Genomic DNA, 18,637 nt, shown 5'->3' on the forward strand with positions numbered 1-18,637 from the left:
GTTGAGCGTCAAGCTTTGATTTCGGGTGTGGAGTGAAGTTTCGAAGCGGAAACAATGGACTTTTAAAGAGTTCGAAAGTGAATTGGTGTAGAAATGAGGAGAGAAATGGCGAATTTGGTTTTATATTTCCAGAAAATGGGAATTTCGAAAGTCAGAATGCTTAATTTCTCTTAAAAACCTCCTTAAGTAACCGTTAAACTCTCTCTTTCTTAATTAACCGCCCATTATCCACTCAACTTCCCCACTAATTATCCTAATTACAGTTATTTAGTTAATGACTGTTTAAAATTTAAATCTTTTGATTTAATTAAATCATTTACTTCCCTCCATTTTTATTGGATTCAAACTCGACCCGTCATCCTTCCAAATCGGGTCTGGGGGGCAAGTTGTTTGGGTCCAGTTAAGCCAATTGGGCCTAATCATTAAATGATTCTATATTCCAAGGTCAAGTCCTAAGCCTCCATTAAGCCAAGTCAGCATAAAGTCAGCGGCCCAAGTTGTCATGGTCAGCCCATAACTACGTCCGGCCCAGTCATCCTCCTCCTTTTGTCATGCTAAGGTATAAAAGCCTTCAATCTGACCATTTATGATTCATTCACATTTAAAGCCTCAAGCATTAACTCTCTTGCATAGCTTTCTCTCTAAACACTGTTTGACTTCGGCATCGGAGGGGCCTTCCTCGGATCCACCCCCGATGCCAGTTTACGTGTGTTTGTTGTGCAGGAAATCTTCGGCCCAACATCATTTGGACCGGATTAGTCTTCATCCACTTTATTGGACCTTCGGCAAGGTCCCATTGTTTTCACCCGAAACACATATTATTGCCTAGCTCGCATTGAATTGACATGTATATACATTATTATGCTCAAAATAATTTTCACATATATATATGGCTAATAGTTCCATGATTCAAGAACTTTACATATGCACATACATTTATTGCTCATAATTAATTGACATATTTATCTATTAACCTAGACTAAAAAAACAAATTCTTTTATGACACTTGTTATTAATTACCTTGTAAAAAAAAATTCGATTTTTTTTTGACAAAATCTTTAAGTAAACTATTTATACCTTATGATATTTTCTTTAATTTCCATATTGACAATCATATTATGTAAATACCCAAATGAAATATTTCTAAATATCTTTATATACTTTATATTTTGTAATATTATTTCAAAAATATTTAACAAGCGTGCATTGTATGAGATTTTAAACTAGTATGTACATTATGGCCATCCAAAATGATCAAAGCCGCCAACATTTAGTGTGAATGGGCAATCATGTCCTTAGTACTTCACTACTATCTCCCCTCTTGTCACAAATCACTAACACCTTGACACCACCACCCTAATTAATGACTAACACCACTACCACCACCAGACTGGCCGATGACGATCAGCGCCACTGCCACCCTGACCGATGACCCACCACCTTCTCTATCTCTTTTTACTTTATTTTTATTTAAGGCAACCGCGGTAACCAAAGCACAAAATCAATTACCGTGTGTGGTAACTGGAGCCCAAAATTGGTTACCGTACATGGTAACCGGAGCCCAAAACCGGTTACCGTGCGTGGTAACAGGTTTTGGGCTCCGATTATCATAGAATCGGTTAAGGTGCACGGTAACTGATAGGCTTATCGCGTACCTAACAAAAATAACCTAACTATTCCTTCTAACTGTGTAGTAGGGCAAGTAAGGATCGAATCCCAAGAGACTATGGTTCATTCAATTAATCAGACTCAATTAATCACTAAGCACGTCACCAATCAATAATGGATGATAATAATCAACTAATATATTAAATAACACAATTAACTAGAGGAAATATTAATCAATAAACTAAAGCATCCAAGATCAAGCATTACCACGATTATGATTGATAAACTAATAAATCTACCCCCAATATATAAATCAATTGACAAGAAGAAAAGCAATCCCTAATAATAATACCAAAGGTCTCTTCCGAGTTATCAATGGCTTCCCAAATTAACTATCAAGCCTACTTCCGTGGAATCAAGCGAATAAGGGACATTAAACACCATGCCTAGATTCCTAATTATTCAATCATCTACTTCCGTGATGATCTTCAAACCCTTAATTGGAATAACCTAATCCCGTTAATACCCAACTTCCGTTGCAATAAGAACAAAGGGATGATAACAATACTAATTATTCCTAATCTAGTATTGGCATAAACACAATCAATTAAGCATGTCAATTGGGATTATTATTGGGGAATTTAAAGTTTTAATTCATGCATCAATCATAATTGGGCTACCCTAGATCTTGGAATAGAAAATCTACTCACACATATTGAAAGAAACAATAACAATCATGAATATGGAAAACATAATTGAAAAGCAATTATAATTGAAAGAGAATGAAGTAGAAGTGAATACCAAGGATTCTTCAATTGAAAGGAATTAAATTGTTGAAAAACAATGCTCAAATCTAATGGAAAGAATTAAAATTGCTTCAAAGTAATAAACTAGAACTCTAGAGAGAGAAAGAGGAATAATGGAAAACTTAAAACTTCTTTCTAATGAAGATTACAAGGGGTATTTATACCCTTAATGACCTAAAAATAAGAAAATAATAATACGGAGTGTCGCATAACTGTGCCCGGTCCAACCGGGCAAGCACCTCCCGATCGGGCGGTGAGAGTACGGAGTTGCTTTCCTTCGTAGCACTTCTTCCACCACGTGCCCGGTCCAACCGGGCTGACCTTGCCCGATCGGGCGCGTGGGGCGGTCTTCATAAATTGCTTTCTACCTTCGAAAATACCAAAAATCATCTAACTCCTATGTGCCCGGTCCAACCGGGCGGACCATGCCCGATCGGGCACGTAGAGGCTGCAGCAAATAGTTTGTATTTAACTCATCTTAAATCAGTCATAACTTCATATCCGGAGCTCTGTTTGAGGCGTGTAATATATCGTTGGAAAGGTCTTCAAGTCTACTTTCCAATGCAATTTGAATCACTCCATTATCATTTGTATATCAGAAGTTATGAGCATAATAGTGAACAGGTGTCATATTTGTCAAGTATTTCATCAACGTTTTGCTTCATTTTCACTCAAGTTCGTCTCGAACACATGATTTGATATTCTTAAGCAATATGTTTTCATACTCCATGATTATTATACTCAATATTAGCCAACCATACTCCATTTGCATATAAATCACCTGAAATTCATCAAAACACACAAACGAAGAGTAGTAGAGCACAACTTAAGCAAATAATGCAAATATGCACCAAAGATCTCTAATTTTGTAATAAAATGAGCTTAGATACCCACCTAAAACATGTGCAAAATAGGACTTATCAAATTCCCCCAAGCTAAACTCTTGCTTGTCCTCAAGCAAGACAATTAACAATAATCAACAACAATCAACAACCAAACAACATGCTTCACCCCATAATGCAAAATCAAACAAGGATTCAAAATCGAAATCAAACGAGCATGCATCCTAATCAACCAATCAAATTACTCAAACCGTCGATCCACCTAATTAATCGTCAAATGAGACCAACCATTTATAATTCAAGAATCGAAGACTAGAGTATCTCACATCGGTGGTCACTCAACACACTTTTTATGTGGCGAGCTAAAAATGAGCTCGATCTCTCACCATCCCCACCAACAATGCAATCCCCCCATCTCACAACACTCGCGTGTTTAGAGGGTTATAATAACGCTCAACCTAGTCAATGTCGACTTGAAATGCAACATATACTCCAGCATTTTGACAAAAGACTCAATTCACATGAACGCAATGCTATGCACGAAGATCGGAAGGACTTTGTGAAGCTTGTAACGTAGGTCGGGAATAAGAATGGGTAGGACAATAATTTGGGGAATGAGAGCTATAATAGTCTAACCGGGGGGAACTATCAAATGCGATGAGTCACACCTCGATTCATCAACTTCGATCAATGAAACACAAACCCAATTACAATGAAAACACAACCATCATCTCATCCACCTACATTCTCAACTCTTCAACCTTCTTTTACTTGTTTGCTTCATTTCTTTATTTTTTTTTTTTTTATCTTTTTATTTTTTTTATTTCAATCCAACAATTTTTCATTTGAAACTTTTTCCAAATATTTTTCTTTCTTTTCTTTATTTCTCTCTTTCTTTTTCAAGAAATGTTACTTTTTTTTTTCAAGTAATTCAATCAAACCTCCTTTTCTCACTTTTTCTCTTCTTCTTCCTTTTCTTTTCAATATTTTCGCATCAATTGCAACTTGAAACAGAATCACGCAAAAATACCGCATAAAATAGCTCCCCCAAGCTAGACTTGGGAAAAGTAATCAAATTGGGGCCAAGGGGTAATTTTTGTGGAGTTAATGAAAAATATAGTCAAGCTACAACATGGGTAAGCAAGAAGGGAACTGATGTTCTAATTTTGTCTGGAGGCTACCTAATGAACATGGCCTTCGTCATTTCAATGTGCACGTGCAATGCATTACGACACACTACTAAGAGTCTAAAGTCAAAACTAAGATCAATGCTACACCAGGAACTAAACACACACAAGAATGAATATATAAGGCTCAAGCCTCACGGTTAACACAGTCAAGCTCCTGAATCATACATAGTTAAATAACCTTGACTCCTACTAGGGATCAACAAATTCAAGGTCAAATCATGATCTTTTAGTCCACTATGCAAGTCTTTCAATCGAAAATAAATCAAAACCTTTTGGCATAAAGGATAGGGGCACAGGGAAGTAGTTCAATGGCCGTTGGCCGTTCATTATCATGATTCTTTTATTTTTCATTTCTTTTTCCAGAAGAAAGCATTAAACCTTACTGCTAGTGAAAACACACTAAAGTAGAAAGAGAGAGTGAAAGATGTACCTTGTGTACACAAGAACTTCCCCCCAAGCTAAATCAGACAATGTCCTCATTGTCTTAAAGGGAAACTTGTAGTCAAACCTCATCTTCATCATCACCCAAAATAATGTCACCAAAGCCTCGAGGATTGCAATGCATCTCTTTGGAACAAAATTGAGCAAAAACGAAACAAAGTGTTAGTGGGAAAAAGAATAAAATTGAGTCATGTGCACTGTTTTGATCATAACTTTTGATGTATAAAATATAATGCAGTGATTCTAATTGCATTGGAAAGTATACTTAAAGATCTTTCCAACGATAGGTCACATAAAAAAAATCCGATAATTAACCAGAAAGTTATGGCCTGTCGAAATTGAGCAGTTTTGCTGATCCATACGCGCGCCCGATCGGGCGAGCTCTTCCTGATCGAACTCGAACGCAGTCCAGCGAATTCTTCTCCTTTTAAATCAGCCTTTTAGATCAAAATCTGCACCAAGAGAACTCCCACAAGCATAAGATGTACTCTCCTTACCTCTCTAAGAATCAAAGAAAAATGAAAACACACAAAAATTAGAAAAGACTAAAATAAAAATAATGAAATACGGGTTGCCTCCCGCAAAGCGCTAGTTTATCAAGGTCTTAAGCTTGACCATTCTCCTTCCATCAGAAGAATTTAACGCCTTGAGTAACTTATCATACGCTCCTGCAAACATTTCATTAAGCACTATATAGGGCTCAATTGCAAGCACAGTAATCCTTACATAGAAAAGATTAGGAGCACACAAAGATAACTCAAGGTAAAAAGAAAAATCAAAAGAAAAAGATGAAGATACACCACAACCTTCTGCTTCCTCCGCTAAAAATTTAGAATTAATAGAACGAACATGGAGGTAGTCTTGTTCTTTATCATCACCCAATAACGTCTCTATTATTTTACGCTCACGAATAAGTTCATTAGCAAAAGAAAAAGAATTTTCAACCATTGGTTCTACAACCAATGACTTTTCAACCAATGGTTCTACAACTAATGATTCTTCTTCTATTGGAACCAATGATACCTCAACCACTGATTCTATAACCAATGACTCTTTAACCATCGGTTTTTCAACAAATGATTCTTCCTCCGACGTATTATACAAATTATGATAATATTCATCATGAATCCTCCAATAAATTTCATTTAGAACAAACCGTTTTTTAGAATAATCATATATGAATGGAAAGATTCTAAAATCATCCGGAGCTCGAACAAAATACTCACTATAAGGGCAATCAGGGTTTTCATGATAAAGATAATAACAAGAACAATGGCCAGATGCAAGACGTGACAATAAATCATCCATCTCCAAGGCATGTATATCATCAACTCATAAGAGAAAAAGAAGTTAATAATAGCCAAAGCAACAAACCAAAATCTTAGCAAAAACGAATCACAAATAATTAGATGAAAACCGTTAGTCCCCGGCAACGGCGCCAAAATTTGATAGGCTTATCGCGTACCTAACAAAAATAACCTAACTATTCCTTCTAACTGTGTAGTAGGGCAAGTAAGGATCGAATCCCAAGAGACTATGGTTCATTCAATTAATCAGACTCAATTAATCACTAAGCACGTCACCAATCAATAATGGATGATAATAATCAACTAATATATTAAATAACACAATTAACTAGAGGAAATATTAATCAATAAACTAAAGCATCCAAGATCAAGCATTACCACGATTATGATTGATAAACTAATAAATCTACCCCCAATATATAAATCAATTGACAAGAAGAAAAGCAATCCCTAATAATAATACCAAAGGTCTCTTCCGAGTTATCAATGGCTTCCCAAATTAACTATCAAGCCTACTTCCGTGGAATCAAGCGAATAAGGGACATTAAACACCATGCCTAGATTCCTAATTATTCAATCATCTACTTCCGTGATGATCTTCAAACCCTTAATTGGAATAACCTAATCCCGTTAATACCCAACTTCCGTTGCAATAAGAACAAAGGGATGATAACAATACTAATTATTCCTAATCTAGTATTGGCATAAACACAATCAATTAAGCATGTCAATTGGGATTATTATTGGGGAATTTAAAGTTTTAATTCATGCATCAATCATAATTGGGCTACCCTAGATCTTGGAATAGAAAATCTACTCACACATATTGAAAGAAACAATAACAATCATGAATATGGAAAACATAATTGAAAAGCAATTATAATTGAAAGAGAATGAAGTAGAAGTGAATACCAAGGATTCTTCAATTGAAAGGAATTAAATTGTTGAAAAACAATGCTCAAATCTAATGGAAAGAATTAAAATTGCTTCAAAGTAATAAACTAGAACTCTAGAGAGAGAAAGAGGAATAATGGAAAACTTAAAACTTCTTTCTAATGAAGATTACAAGGGGTATTTATACCCTTAATGACCTAAAAATAAGAAAATAATAATACGGAGTGTCGCATAACTGTGCCCGGTCCAACCGGGCAAGCACCTCCCGATCGGGCGGTGAGAGTACGGAGTTGCTTTCCTTCGTAGCACTTCTTCCACCACGTGCCCGGTCCAACCGGGCTGACCTTGCCCGATCGGGCGCGTGGGGCGGTCTTCATAAATTGCTTTCTACCTTCGAAAATACCAAAAATCATCTAACTCCTATGTGCCCGGTCCAACCGGGCGGACCATGCCCGATCGGGCACGTAGAGGCTGCAGCAAATAGTTTGTATTTAACTCATCTTAAATCAGTCATAACTTCATATCCGGAGCTCTGTTTGAGGCGTGTAATATATCGTTGGAAAGGTCTTCAAGTCTACTTTCCAATGCAATTTGAATCACTCCATTATCATTTGTATATCAGAAGTTATGAGCATAATAGTGAACAGGTGTCATATTTGTCAAGTATTTCATCAACGTTTTGCTTCATTTTCACTCAAGTTCGTCTCGAACACATGATTTGATATTCTTAAGCAATATGTTTTCATACTCCATGATTATTATACTCAATATTAGCCAACCATACTCCATTTGCATATAAATCACCTGAAATTCATCAAAACACACAAACGAAGAGTAGTAGAGCACAACTTAAGCAAATAATGCAAATATGCACCAAAGATCTCTAATTTTGTAATAAAATGAGCTTAGATACCCACCTAAAACATGTGCAAAATAGGACTTATCAGTAACCGGAGCCCAAAATCGGTTGTCGTGCGTGGTAATCGGAGCCCGAAACCAGTTACCATCCACGGTAACCGATTTTAGGTTTCGGTTACTACGCACGATAACCGATTTTGGGTTTCGGTTACTACGCACGATAACCGGTTTTAGGCTCCGAATACCACGATTGCCTGAAATAAAATAAAATAAAAAAAAGAAAGAAAAACCACTACCTTCTCGCCGGCCAGCGAAGGTGGTGGGTTGTCATAGTGGGGGGGGGGGTGTGGTGGGTTGTCATAGAGGGGGTGTGTGTTGGGTCGTCGGTCAAAAGGGGTTGTGGGTTGCCGGGAGGATGAAGGGATAGTGAATTAGTAAGGATACGATTGTTCAGTCACACCAAATATTGGTGGTGGTGATCATTTTTGTTGGCGGTTTTTAGCAATCCACTTCAAGAACTTTAATACTTTACATATGTACATTATTCCTCATAATGAAACGACATATACATTATACTAAAAATAATCTCAGCGCATATAGCTAAGTTTACAGAACTTTACATAATTACTTATCCGCATGGACCGCATTGCTCATAATTAATTGGCATATACTACATAGTACATTCTTCGCTTATTATGATCTTAACATTTATAGCTAATCTTTCCAGGCCATAATACATTGTTTTATTTATTTTTGACGCTAGGAGTTTCATGGTTAAAAGTTGTAAAACTAACATTGTTATTTATTTATTTATTTATTTAATAACGATGTAAATTTAAATACGAGTGTAGGGAAAGCTCGAGGAGATGATTGTGATCGAGGAGATGATTGTGATAGAGTATAAAATAAATAAATTTACGGAAGCTAGATCGTAACCTAAAGTTCTGATACCATGTTAGTGGACCAACTCAACCAAAAGCTTAAGCTAATGGTTGAGGCCCACAAATATATTTTATACTCTATCAGATTGTGCTGCGGCCCCTTGGTAGTTTTATTCATCTTTGGGAATGTAGGTGTTATATCTTAAATGGAGCCCCGTGCCCGATTAGTCAACCGGGTTGTCCTCGTGCGAGCTTAGTACCTCCTAGTCCTCTTGGATTCACCCAAAACACAACCGCCCTTCTAAATTGATGTGCCGCGCACTTTCAATGATGAAAAATATTTTCCTATCTTTATATTATAATTACGTTAAATATTTGTTAGAATAATCCCTTAAAAAAAAATTATAGTTACTTTGGTATCTATCAGCCGTATCAGGAGTAATAACTTTATTTTGTTTGTTTGTTTTTTTTCTTTGAGGATACTTATTTGATATCGAGTCTGAAATATCATGTTTAATACTTGTATATTTGTATGCATGTTTTGAGATCAACAAAGGGTTATGCCTTTGTCAAATTACAAAATTGGCGTAGATACTTCCAATTGAGGTCCTCCGATTTTTAATATTGCACCACTTGCCTTTTAAGGAAGTTTTACAAATATTGCACCATATCCATTTTAGGAAAAGATTTATTTGTGTTCACACTATAAATACCTAATATACCCTTGCTTTTCAACACTTACATTTTATTTTGTGTATACTATTACATGGACAACTTTGTATTTCTACCTTTCTCTCTCATCCTTTTTTCCACTACCAAAAAATTTATGTCAATCTCTTATGATGCAATAATAAAAGAACGGAGGAGGTATCTAGTGATCTAGGGCAAAATTTTATAAACAGTGACTTTTAACTTTAGACAAAATACGGAGTATATTGATTGATTAGATATCCCAACGGATCTAAAAAAATCTTATGCTATCTATTAAATGCAGTACCTTCACTCCATTACCGCCCTTAGTTGCAATCATAAATGAATTGTTTGTATCAATTTCAGCCGCAATTATAGTGGTCCTCTACTAATTTTGTTATGGTACCAAATACCAATATAATGCTACGGCCTAGGACCAAGGTTGGGGTTTGCTCTAACTAGAAAAAAACGTTAGCCACTGCTGTTATCCAAAACTCCTACAATTCATGCATTTCACACCACATATTCAGTAAAATCGAGACATACTTGCTCTATTCCTTTTTTTGTCTCGTTTATAAATTTTAATGTCCTTGAAAATTGCTTCATTGTCTTATTAGGTAACTAAATTTTCTCTCTTGTAACTCTCTCTTAGCTTCTTCTCTCTTCTTATCAGTAACAAATAGCTTAGGAAATAAGAACATCAATATATGCATGGTTTCCTAATTCCTACTTTTCTTCTAGTCTAGCTAAAAGTCTACAACAAATGCAAGCGAATCGTTGTTTCACTTGGTTGTTCTCGCATAAAACATTATGTAGGGCGTATTATCAATTACTAGTATATAGTACAATAGTACCTCTTTAATTTCAGCCATACAATTGGTTTCACTAATTTTCTCTCATCAACTCTGGCCAGTCAAAAATGGAAAGAATGATTGATATTTATATTTATTTCAATGGAACAAATAAAAAAGATAACAAATTAAGGGTTCATAAACTGTTTTTACTTTGTACATATTGGAAGACTGGATGGGAATACAGCTAGCATAGGCTCCTGAAATGTCACATTTACTACAATTTTCCACACGTTGCTAAAATTGTCCCTTTTCCCAATGTAAGTTATGGTGTAATAACAAGTCCAAATGAAAAGAAAAAAAAGAGTCCAAATGAGAGGCAACTCTATGCTTGTCCATCTATATATCAAAATGCATACAATTTTGTACAAGTTAATGTCATTGTGTGTTGTATTCCTGTTGAGATAGAATTAGGAAACTAATTCTATCATATAATATATTGTGATAATATCTTTAGTGATATGATAATATTTCCTAATTTATGTGCTGTATAGAAATAGGAAATATTATTCTAGGGTTGTATTATATATATGCTGTGAAGTTGAATGAAGAGGTTAAGCGGAATTCCTTTCATATTATTTGTCAATTCCTCGTATGTAACAATGCTTAATGCTTGTTAGATTGTTGCACACATGAATCTTGTTCAGGCATCACATAGACAATATGCGCTGTCCTCTTTAGGGACATATAACAAACTTTTTTTCCATCTCAGATTTCTTATCATCACTACTTTCTCTCTCATAGTCCGTGTTAAATTATTAATTAGTAATCATTTTTGTATATAAACAATCAATGAGACAAATAACATGATTTGCTTTATGCTAAATCGTGCATCACATGTTGCCTAAGTAGTGGAACATGGTGGGGTTTGCAAATATATTAAAAATAGGTTAGGTCGTCCCATGCCATGCATGCACGGTATATATATTAATTTACATTATTAAATTATCAATATATTTAACTACAAAATTTCTAAAAACTATTGTGAACAAACTTTTACTAAAATATAGTTAATTTCTTCTTATTTATGCCTTTACAAAAATTTAAACATTGAATATCATGCAAAATAGTTGTGTACTTGTGTAGTACTTTAGTCAAATGAGTATTTTAAAATTATGTCGAATGACTGATTTTTAAAACGGTCAGTAATTAGCGACCATTTTTAAAATCATTTGCTAATATTTCATTTTACCGACCGATTTAACGTACGTTGGCAATATTAATTGCTAAAAACGCGTTTTCTTGTAGTGGACTTTGATCGTATGAGTAATTTTCAATTTTTAATTTAAGATAAAATTGATATATCATTTTTTATTTCTTACCATTAATCAAAGAAGTATTTACTTCATATAAATTATATATATAGGCTTTTTTCCCCCTAATCTAGTATTTATTCTTGTCAAGTATATGAAGATTATATTCTTAAAAAAAGATTCTCAAATATTGCTTTTTTTTTTTTAAGTAATTATATATGTTGCCAAAACACATACCTATAGTAGTTGCATATCCATCTATAGAATGTAAAAGATCTCAACTTATTTTATACAGTTAACTATGACAATTATTATTATTGTATGTAATAATTTCCTAAAATATAAATTTTTATAAAAGGATTTTTTTTTTAAATAAAAAAAAACTAAGAAAACATTAGATTTTGACATATGTCATTGCTGGTGTTTTTTTAGTATATAACTAATTTAAATCCCGTGCAATGCACGGTTATTATTAAATTTTATAAAGAGTTGTATTGAATTTTATAAAAAAAAATTAAACTCATAATACTAATTCAAAAATAAATATAAGTAACTCTATCAATGTCAAGATTAGTGACACTTAAACTTGATTAGAAAAAAAAAGAGGACTTTACAATTTTTATTTTTTGTAAAAAAATTCTAAGGATAGTACCCGCACATGCTGCGTTAGTATTTATACGAATTTTAAGAATAGAAAATAAAGTGTGTGTGTGTGTGTGTGTCTGTGTGTGTGTGTATATATATATATATTAACAAAATGATTTTATTTTTAATTGAATTAAACATTATTGCAAAAGTAACAAAATTGAAAGAAATAAAAAAAGTTAATAGTATTATTGAAGACTAAAATAATATATAGCAGTATTGTTTAATAATAATTACCTCATTTTTTTTTACAAAAATAATACCAAATTTAGAGACTACTTATATGTAAAAATATATTAGTTGGGTTTATATGGAGAATTATTATTGTTAAGAATTTTAATTGGAATAAAGATATTTTAAATTATTATAAAATGATTTCCTTAAAGATTCTGGGTAAAAACGGAAAATAAAATGGGCGGAAAAATTGTTAATGAGATTGTGACAAGTGTCATTTTAGATTCGCTTTTAGTATAGGTTAATTGATATTATTAAATTTTATAAAGACTTGTTGTATTGAATTTTATAAAAAAAAAATAAAATAAAAAAAATAAATTAAACTCATAATACTAATTCAAAAATAAATATAAGTAACTCTATCAATGTCAAGATTAGTGACACTTAAACTTGATTTTTTTAAAAAAAGGACTTTACAGTTTTTATTTTTTGTAAAAAAAATTCTAAGGATAGTACCCGCACATGCTGCATTAGTATTGATACGAATTTTAAGAGTAGAAAATAAAGTGTGTGTGTGTGTGTGTGTGTGTGTATATATATATATTAATAAAATGGGCGAAAAAATTGTTAATGAGATTGTGACAAGTGTCATTTTAGATTCGCTATTAGTATAGGTTAATTGATAATATAGTTATTGATGACTAGCTCTTTAATTTGGCATGTGCAACGTATAAGCTCTTTGTAATAAAAATAACTAGTGTTTGGCCCGGGCGATGCATCGGGTGTTTTTGTTTTATTTTAAAGAGCTTGAAAGATGTAGTTTGTTGTTTTTTATTTTTCAATAAATCATAATACCATGACAACAAAAATTAATTTTTATTATTTTCCCATTTACGATACATCTAATATGCACATTTTTTTAAAATTTTTGTAGATTTATAGAATATGAATTAATGTAATTAAGATGGTAATAAATGTTGTCTTTATTAAAAGAGGACTAGTGTTCAAACCTCTTTGCATGTATTTTTAATTTGGTTAATTATGACGTGAAACGGAGATTGTTAATGATGATGTGGCCGTTGATGTGGTGTGATTCTACTGCGAGAATAGATACACGTGACACATTGACATTCTTAGGAACGTTTTTGAAAATATAACTAGCTTTTGGGCCCGTTCTATGCACAGCTATGTATAAGTTATTATTTATGCTACAAAAATTATAAATTACTAAAATAACTTTTATGTAACATTCTCGTAGCACATATTTTGCACAACGTTTTTGAAGGTATTTTATGTCAATTTTATTAGGGGAATTTAGGTGATGTCAAAAATGTATAATTAAACATTTACAATGGGAGAGGAAATAAGGATGGATAATAAGGTCCAATGAATTAAATTAAATAACACATTCAATTAAATTGAAATTTTTGCAATACTGAAGTCGAAGATGAAAAGATTAATTAAATTAAAGAGGATGATACAATATTTTAAGAGCTATTGATAAATAAAAAGGGGGGGGGGATGCTGGAGAAGTTCTACAATAACTAATGAAAAATAAATTCATTAAAAAATATCAATAAAAAAAAAGGATCATAAAGAAATGTAAAAGGAAAGAAGAGCACGTGGAAAATATGGTTTGAAAAGGAGAACATGTGACAAATCGGTTTGTGTTTTTAATTACTAAGCAGAGTATAGATATAGATATTAATTTAGATTTTTTTTTTGTCATGTGCTAATTTCACTAGTAGAAAAATACAAAAAGGCACCGCTCTATGGCCACCGGTTTTTGAAAACCGGTGGCTTAAAAAATGGGCGGGATACACTAATTCACATTGCCACCGGTTCAAACCGAACTGGTGGCATATATGGTAAAGGCCACCGGTTTGAACCCGTGGCAATAATCAATTAAAAAAAAAACGCCCCCCTTATAAACCCCAAACCCTACCTCATTTCCCTCTCAGCCGCTCTTTCTCTCTCCTACTCTCCCCTCTCCTCTTTCTATCTCCTGCTCTCCCCTCTCTTCTTTCTCTTTCAATTCGTCTTCTCTGTTCTCATCTCCTTTTCTTCGATCTTCTCCTTCGATCTCCTCGTCTCCTTCTATCTCCTCGTCTCCTTCTCTTTCATTTCCACCATCACCAAGACCACCACCGAGGTTTATGTTTAATTAATCGATTTTTCTTGGTTAATTAATCGGATTTTGTTGTGTTTAATTGATTGATTTTCTGGGTTTAATTAATCGTTTTTGGAATTGTTTGAGTTTCTTAATCGATTTTAATTTGGTTTTTAATCGATTTTAATCAATTAATTCTGGGTTTTTGTTTTTTGAGTTCGTGAATCAATTTCTTGGTTTTTTTTTCCTCGGTTTTTTAACTTATTTCTGGGATTTTGTTTTTGTTTTTGTTTAATTTTTTTTTGGGTTTTCTTCTGGGTTTTTGTTTCATTACTAGTTATTGATTTTCCTGGGTTAATTAGTCGATTTTGGATTTTTTGAGTGTTTTCATCGATTTTAATTCGATTTTTAATTGATTTTAATCGATTCTAAGTCGATCTCGTTCTGGGTTCTATTCGATTTAATTCTGGGTTTTTTTTTTTAGTTCGTGAAAATCAATTTGTTTTTTTGAGTTCGATTTAATTCTCATTTTGTTTTTCATTCTCGTTTTGAAAATCAATTCGATTTTTTTTAGTTCGATTTAATTCTCGGGTTTTCACTAATTTCTGGGAATTTTGTTTAATTTTTTTTCTGGGTTTTTTTTTCTTTTTTATTTTTTGGGTTTTAGTTTTCTGGGTTATTTTCTGGGTTTTTGTTTAATTTTTGGGTTTTGTTTATATTTTTGTGTGTTTTTTCTGGGTTTATTTAACCGATTTAAATCGATTTATGGGTACCATGCATACTGTTCTGGTTTTTATTTTTTTCGCAGCTTATTTAATTTATTTAATCGATTTTTTTTGTTTGATGCAAGTATATTGATTTAGATGTAGATGTTAAATCGAAGAATAAAGATGCAGGATTATTGATTTAAGTGTTGATATACGTGTTTTATACAATGGTTTTCCCCGGTTTTACTTAGTAATTTTATATGGTTTTGAGCTCTACGGAGCCATTTCTTGCTAACAATCTCTTCTTTAGTGTATTCGATTGTTTTAGTAAGCTTTTCAGGAATATGAAGCGTTTCTAGGCAATTGGACGTGTTTTTAGTAGATTCGGAAGAGTTGATAGCCAAGAACTGCAATTTATGTGGAGTGCCCGACCGGGCATGGCTTGCCCGGGCAGACCGGGCAATGAAGAGTTCACAGGAAGAAGCCCAATTCTGAACGGTGCAACGCGCGCCCGATCGGGCAGGCTTCGCCCGGTCAGACCGGGCGATGAAGAAGTCAAGTTATGAAGATGCAATTCTGGAAACGTGTTACGCGCGCCCGACCGGGCGAGGTTCGCCCGGTCTGACCGGGCAAAGAAGGAAAACTGTCGTATTTTACGCAGCCTTCCTCCGCCCGATCGGGCGAGGTTTGCCCGGTCTGACCGGGCGATGTTCAAGATTGCGCGATTTCAGCTATTTCCGAATTTCTATCTTTTGAGGGTATAAATACCCTTTTGTAATTAACTTTTAAAGAGAGTTTTTCATTAGTTTTTCTCCTTAAGCCCTAGAAAACTCTCAAGAACCCTAGTTTTATTTCCTTTAAGCAATTTCAATCTTTTAATCCCAGATTAATCAATTGTTCATCAACAATTTGAGTTCTTTCAATTGGAGTAATTGGTATTTATCTTACTTCACTCTTTTCTGATATTCACTGTTCTCTAAATATGTTTTCTTTACTGTTTCTTGTTTTTGAACTTGATTTTGATTTTATTATGATGTGTGAGTAGTTTCCTTAATCCGGGATCTTGCTAAGCCCGATTATGATTGATGTATAAAGTAGATCTTTAAATTCCCCAATAATAATCCCAATTGACATGCTTAATTGATTGTGTTTATGCCAATACTAGATTAGGAATAATTAGTATTGTTATCATCCCTTTGTTCTTATTGCAACGGAAGTTGGGTATTAACGGGATTAGGTTATTCCAATTAAGGGTTTGAAGATCATCACGGAAGTAGATGATTGAATAATTAGGAATCTAGGCATGGTGTTTAATGTCCCTTATTCGCTTGATTCCACGGAAGTAGGCTTGATAGTTAATTTGGGAAGCCATTGATAACTTGGAAGAGACCTTTGGTATTATTATTAGGGATTGCTTTTCTTCTTGTCAATTGATTTATATATTGGGGGTAGATTTATTAGTTTATCAATCATAATCGTGGTAATGCTTGATCTTGGATGCTTTAGTTTATTGATTAATATTTCCTCTAGTTAATTGTGTTATTTAATATATTAGTTGATTATTATCATCCATTATTGATTGGTGACGTGCTTAGTGATTAATTGAGTCTGATTAATTGAATGAACCATAGTCTCTTGGGATTCGATCCTTACTTGCCCTACTACACAGTTAGAAGGAATAGTTAGGTTATTTTTGTTAGGTACGCGATAAGCCTATCAAATTTTGGCGCCGTTGCCGGGGAGCGAACCCGGGTCACCCGCGTGACAGGCGGGAATACTTACCACTATACTACAACATAAGGAGAGAGAGAGTACCACATGTACGAAGCAACTCCCCAAGCTAAATGCGGCAATGGCCTCATTGCAGCGTAAGGAGAGCATAGGAATCTCGACGGCTCCTCAAAAGGAACCGGAGGGGCCATCATCATCATCACCAACATCATCATCCTCGACATCATCATCATCACCAACAGCTGTGCCACTGCCACCTGCCATATCTCCCGCACCGGGAAAGTGATACCAAGAAGGATGGGGACCATCCCTCGGGATATTCCCTTGCCTGCAGAAGTAGTCATAAACAGGATACATAGCCAAGCGAAAATCCTGTTGGCCTGCGTTAAGCTCCCGAAGGCTAGTCTCTATGGTCTGGACTCGGGTAGAAAGGTCCAGCTGACCTACCCTAAGCTCCCTAATACCGGCCATAATGGCCTCGTTATCACTAGGAGGAGGCGGAGCAGGGGAGGAGGTAGACTCTCTCCTAAAATAGGTCCTAGTGGGGGCAGCTGGTACAGGGGTAGACGAATCACTAGGGAACTGGAGAAGGTAGGAGGGCTGGTGAGGCATAATCTTAGTTAGGGCAGGGGAAGGTAAAGGCACAGAAAACCTGTTGGTTCTCCCTATGATCCAACTAAATCTATTAAAATCTATGGATAACCAACCCGCAGTAGTGAGATAATGCTGATCTAAGGTAATGGGGCCAGGCACTGGGCATCGGCTGGCTTCATCAAAGCCTTCCCGAAGTGCTAGGTGAGTGACAAGGCCTCCTAAGACGATAGGAATGTTAGAGCGTTCACCATTCGATTTAATTGTCGTATATGTGGTGCCTTGCTTTTTAAGGTGAAGGGCAAACAAGTGTGCAATATTCATTGTAAAGTCTCCATCCTCATCCCCACGCCTTAAATAACTACCTAGGATCGAAATCTCGTCCGACCTAACATTATTAGGTTCGATTCTACCAAAAATAGTCCACCCAGTGAATCTAGTCCACAGCCTAAGGACTGGTTGGTGGATTTTGTGTGAAGGGGCGTGCTGGAAAACAGTTGGAAGACCTTCCCGTAAGGGAACCATCAACGATAGATATTGAGGGAATGAGTGAAAAACAGGGGATTTTGCAAAATTCTTCTTCGCCCGGTCAGACCGGGCAATGTCCGCCCGATCGGGCGCGAGAAGCAGTCGACGAAAAACAGGGGACTGTGCGAATTTCTTCTTCGCCCGGTCAGACCGGGCAAGGTCCGCCCGATCGGGCGCAAGAAGAAATTCCAGACAAACAGAAGAACATAAGCAGCTCTTCTTCGCCCGGTCAGACCGGGCAATCACTGCCCGACCGGGCGGGAGATCCAGACAGCCTAATTCCAAGGAATGATGTTCAAGAAAAGCCACGGGAACCGATCCCACCTCTCGCCCCATACATGCCAAGAGTCCCTTTCCCACAGAGGTTAGCCCAGGCTAAGTTAGAGAAAAAGTACGGTAAATTTCTAGACATCCTTAAGAAACTTCACATTAATATACCGTTCTTGGATGCAATTTCTGAAATGCCTTCTTATGCAAAGTTTTTGAAAGACATGCTATCTAACAAGAAGAAGCTTGCAGAGAATGCTACT

At 35.0% G+C, this 18,637-nt stretch overlaps 1 protein-coding gene across 1 annotated transcript; it reads right to left on the reverse strand.

The window, feature by feature from the left end:
* Nucleotides 1-4,973: 4,973 nt before the first annotated feature.
* Nucleotides 4,974-6,342, reverse strand: LOC110722719. The gene is made up of 2 exons (XM_021902008.1): nucleotides 5,203-6,342; nucleotides 4,974-5,013 (listed from the first exon to the last, which is right to left on the reverse strand). The coding sequence occupies exon 1, from the start codon at nucleotides 6,193-6,195 to the stop codon at nucleotides 5,476-5,478; it is 720 nt and encodes a 239-aa protein (XP_021757700.1). The 5' UTR covers nucleotides 6,196-6,342; the 3' UTR covers nucleotides 4,974-5,013; nucleotides 5,203-5,475.
* Nucleotides 6,343-18,637: the final 12,295 nt, after the last annotated feature.

Source organism: Chenopodium quinoa, unplaced genomic scaffold (assembly GCF_001683475.1).
Source record: "Chenopodium quinoa cultivar QQ74 unplaced genomic scaffold, ASM168347v1, whole genome shotgun sequence".
Classification (NCBI taxonomy): domain Eukaryota; kingdom Viridiplantae; phylum Streptophyta; class Magnoliopsida; order Caryophyllales; family Amaranthaceae; genus Chenopodium; species Chenopodium quinoa.

Coding starts and splice junctions, on each gene's coding strand:
- LOC110722719 (XM_021902008.1), bottom strand. CDS start 6,195: ATGGATGATTTATTGTCACGTCTTGCATCTGGCCATTGTTCTTGTTAT.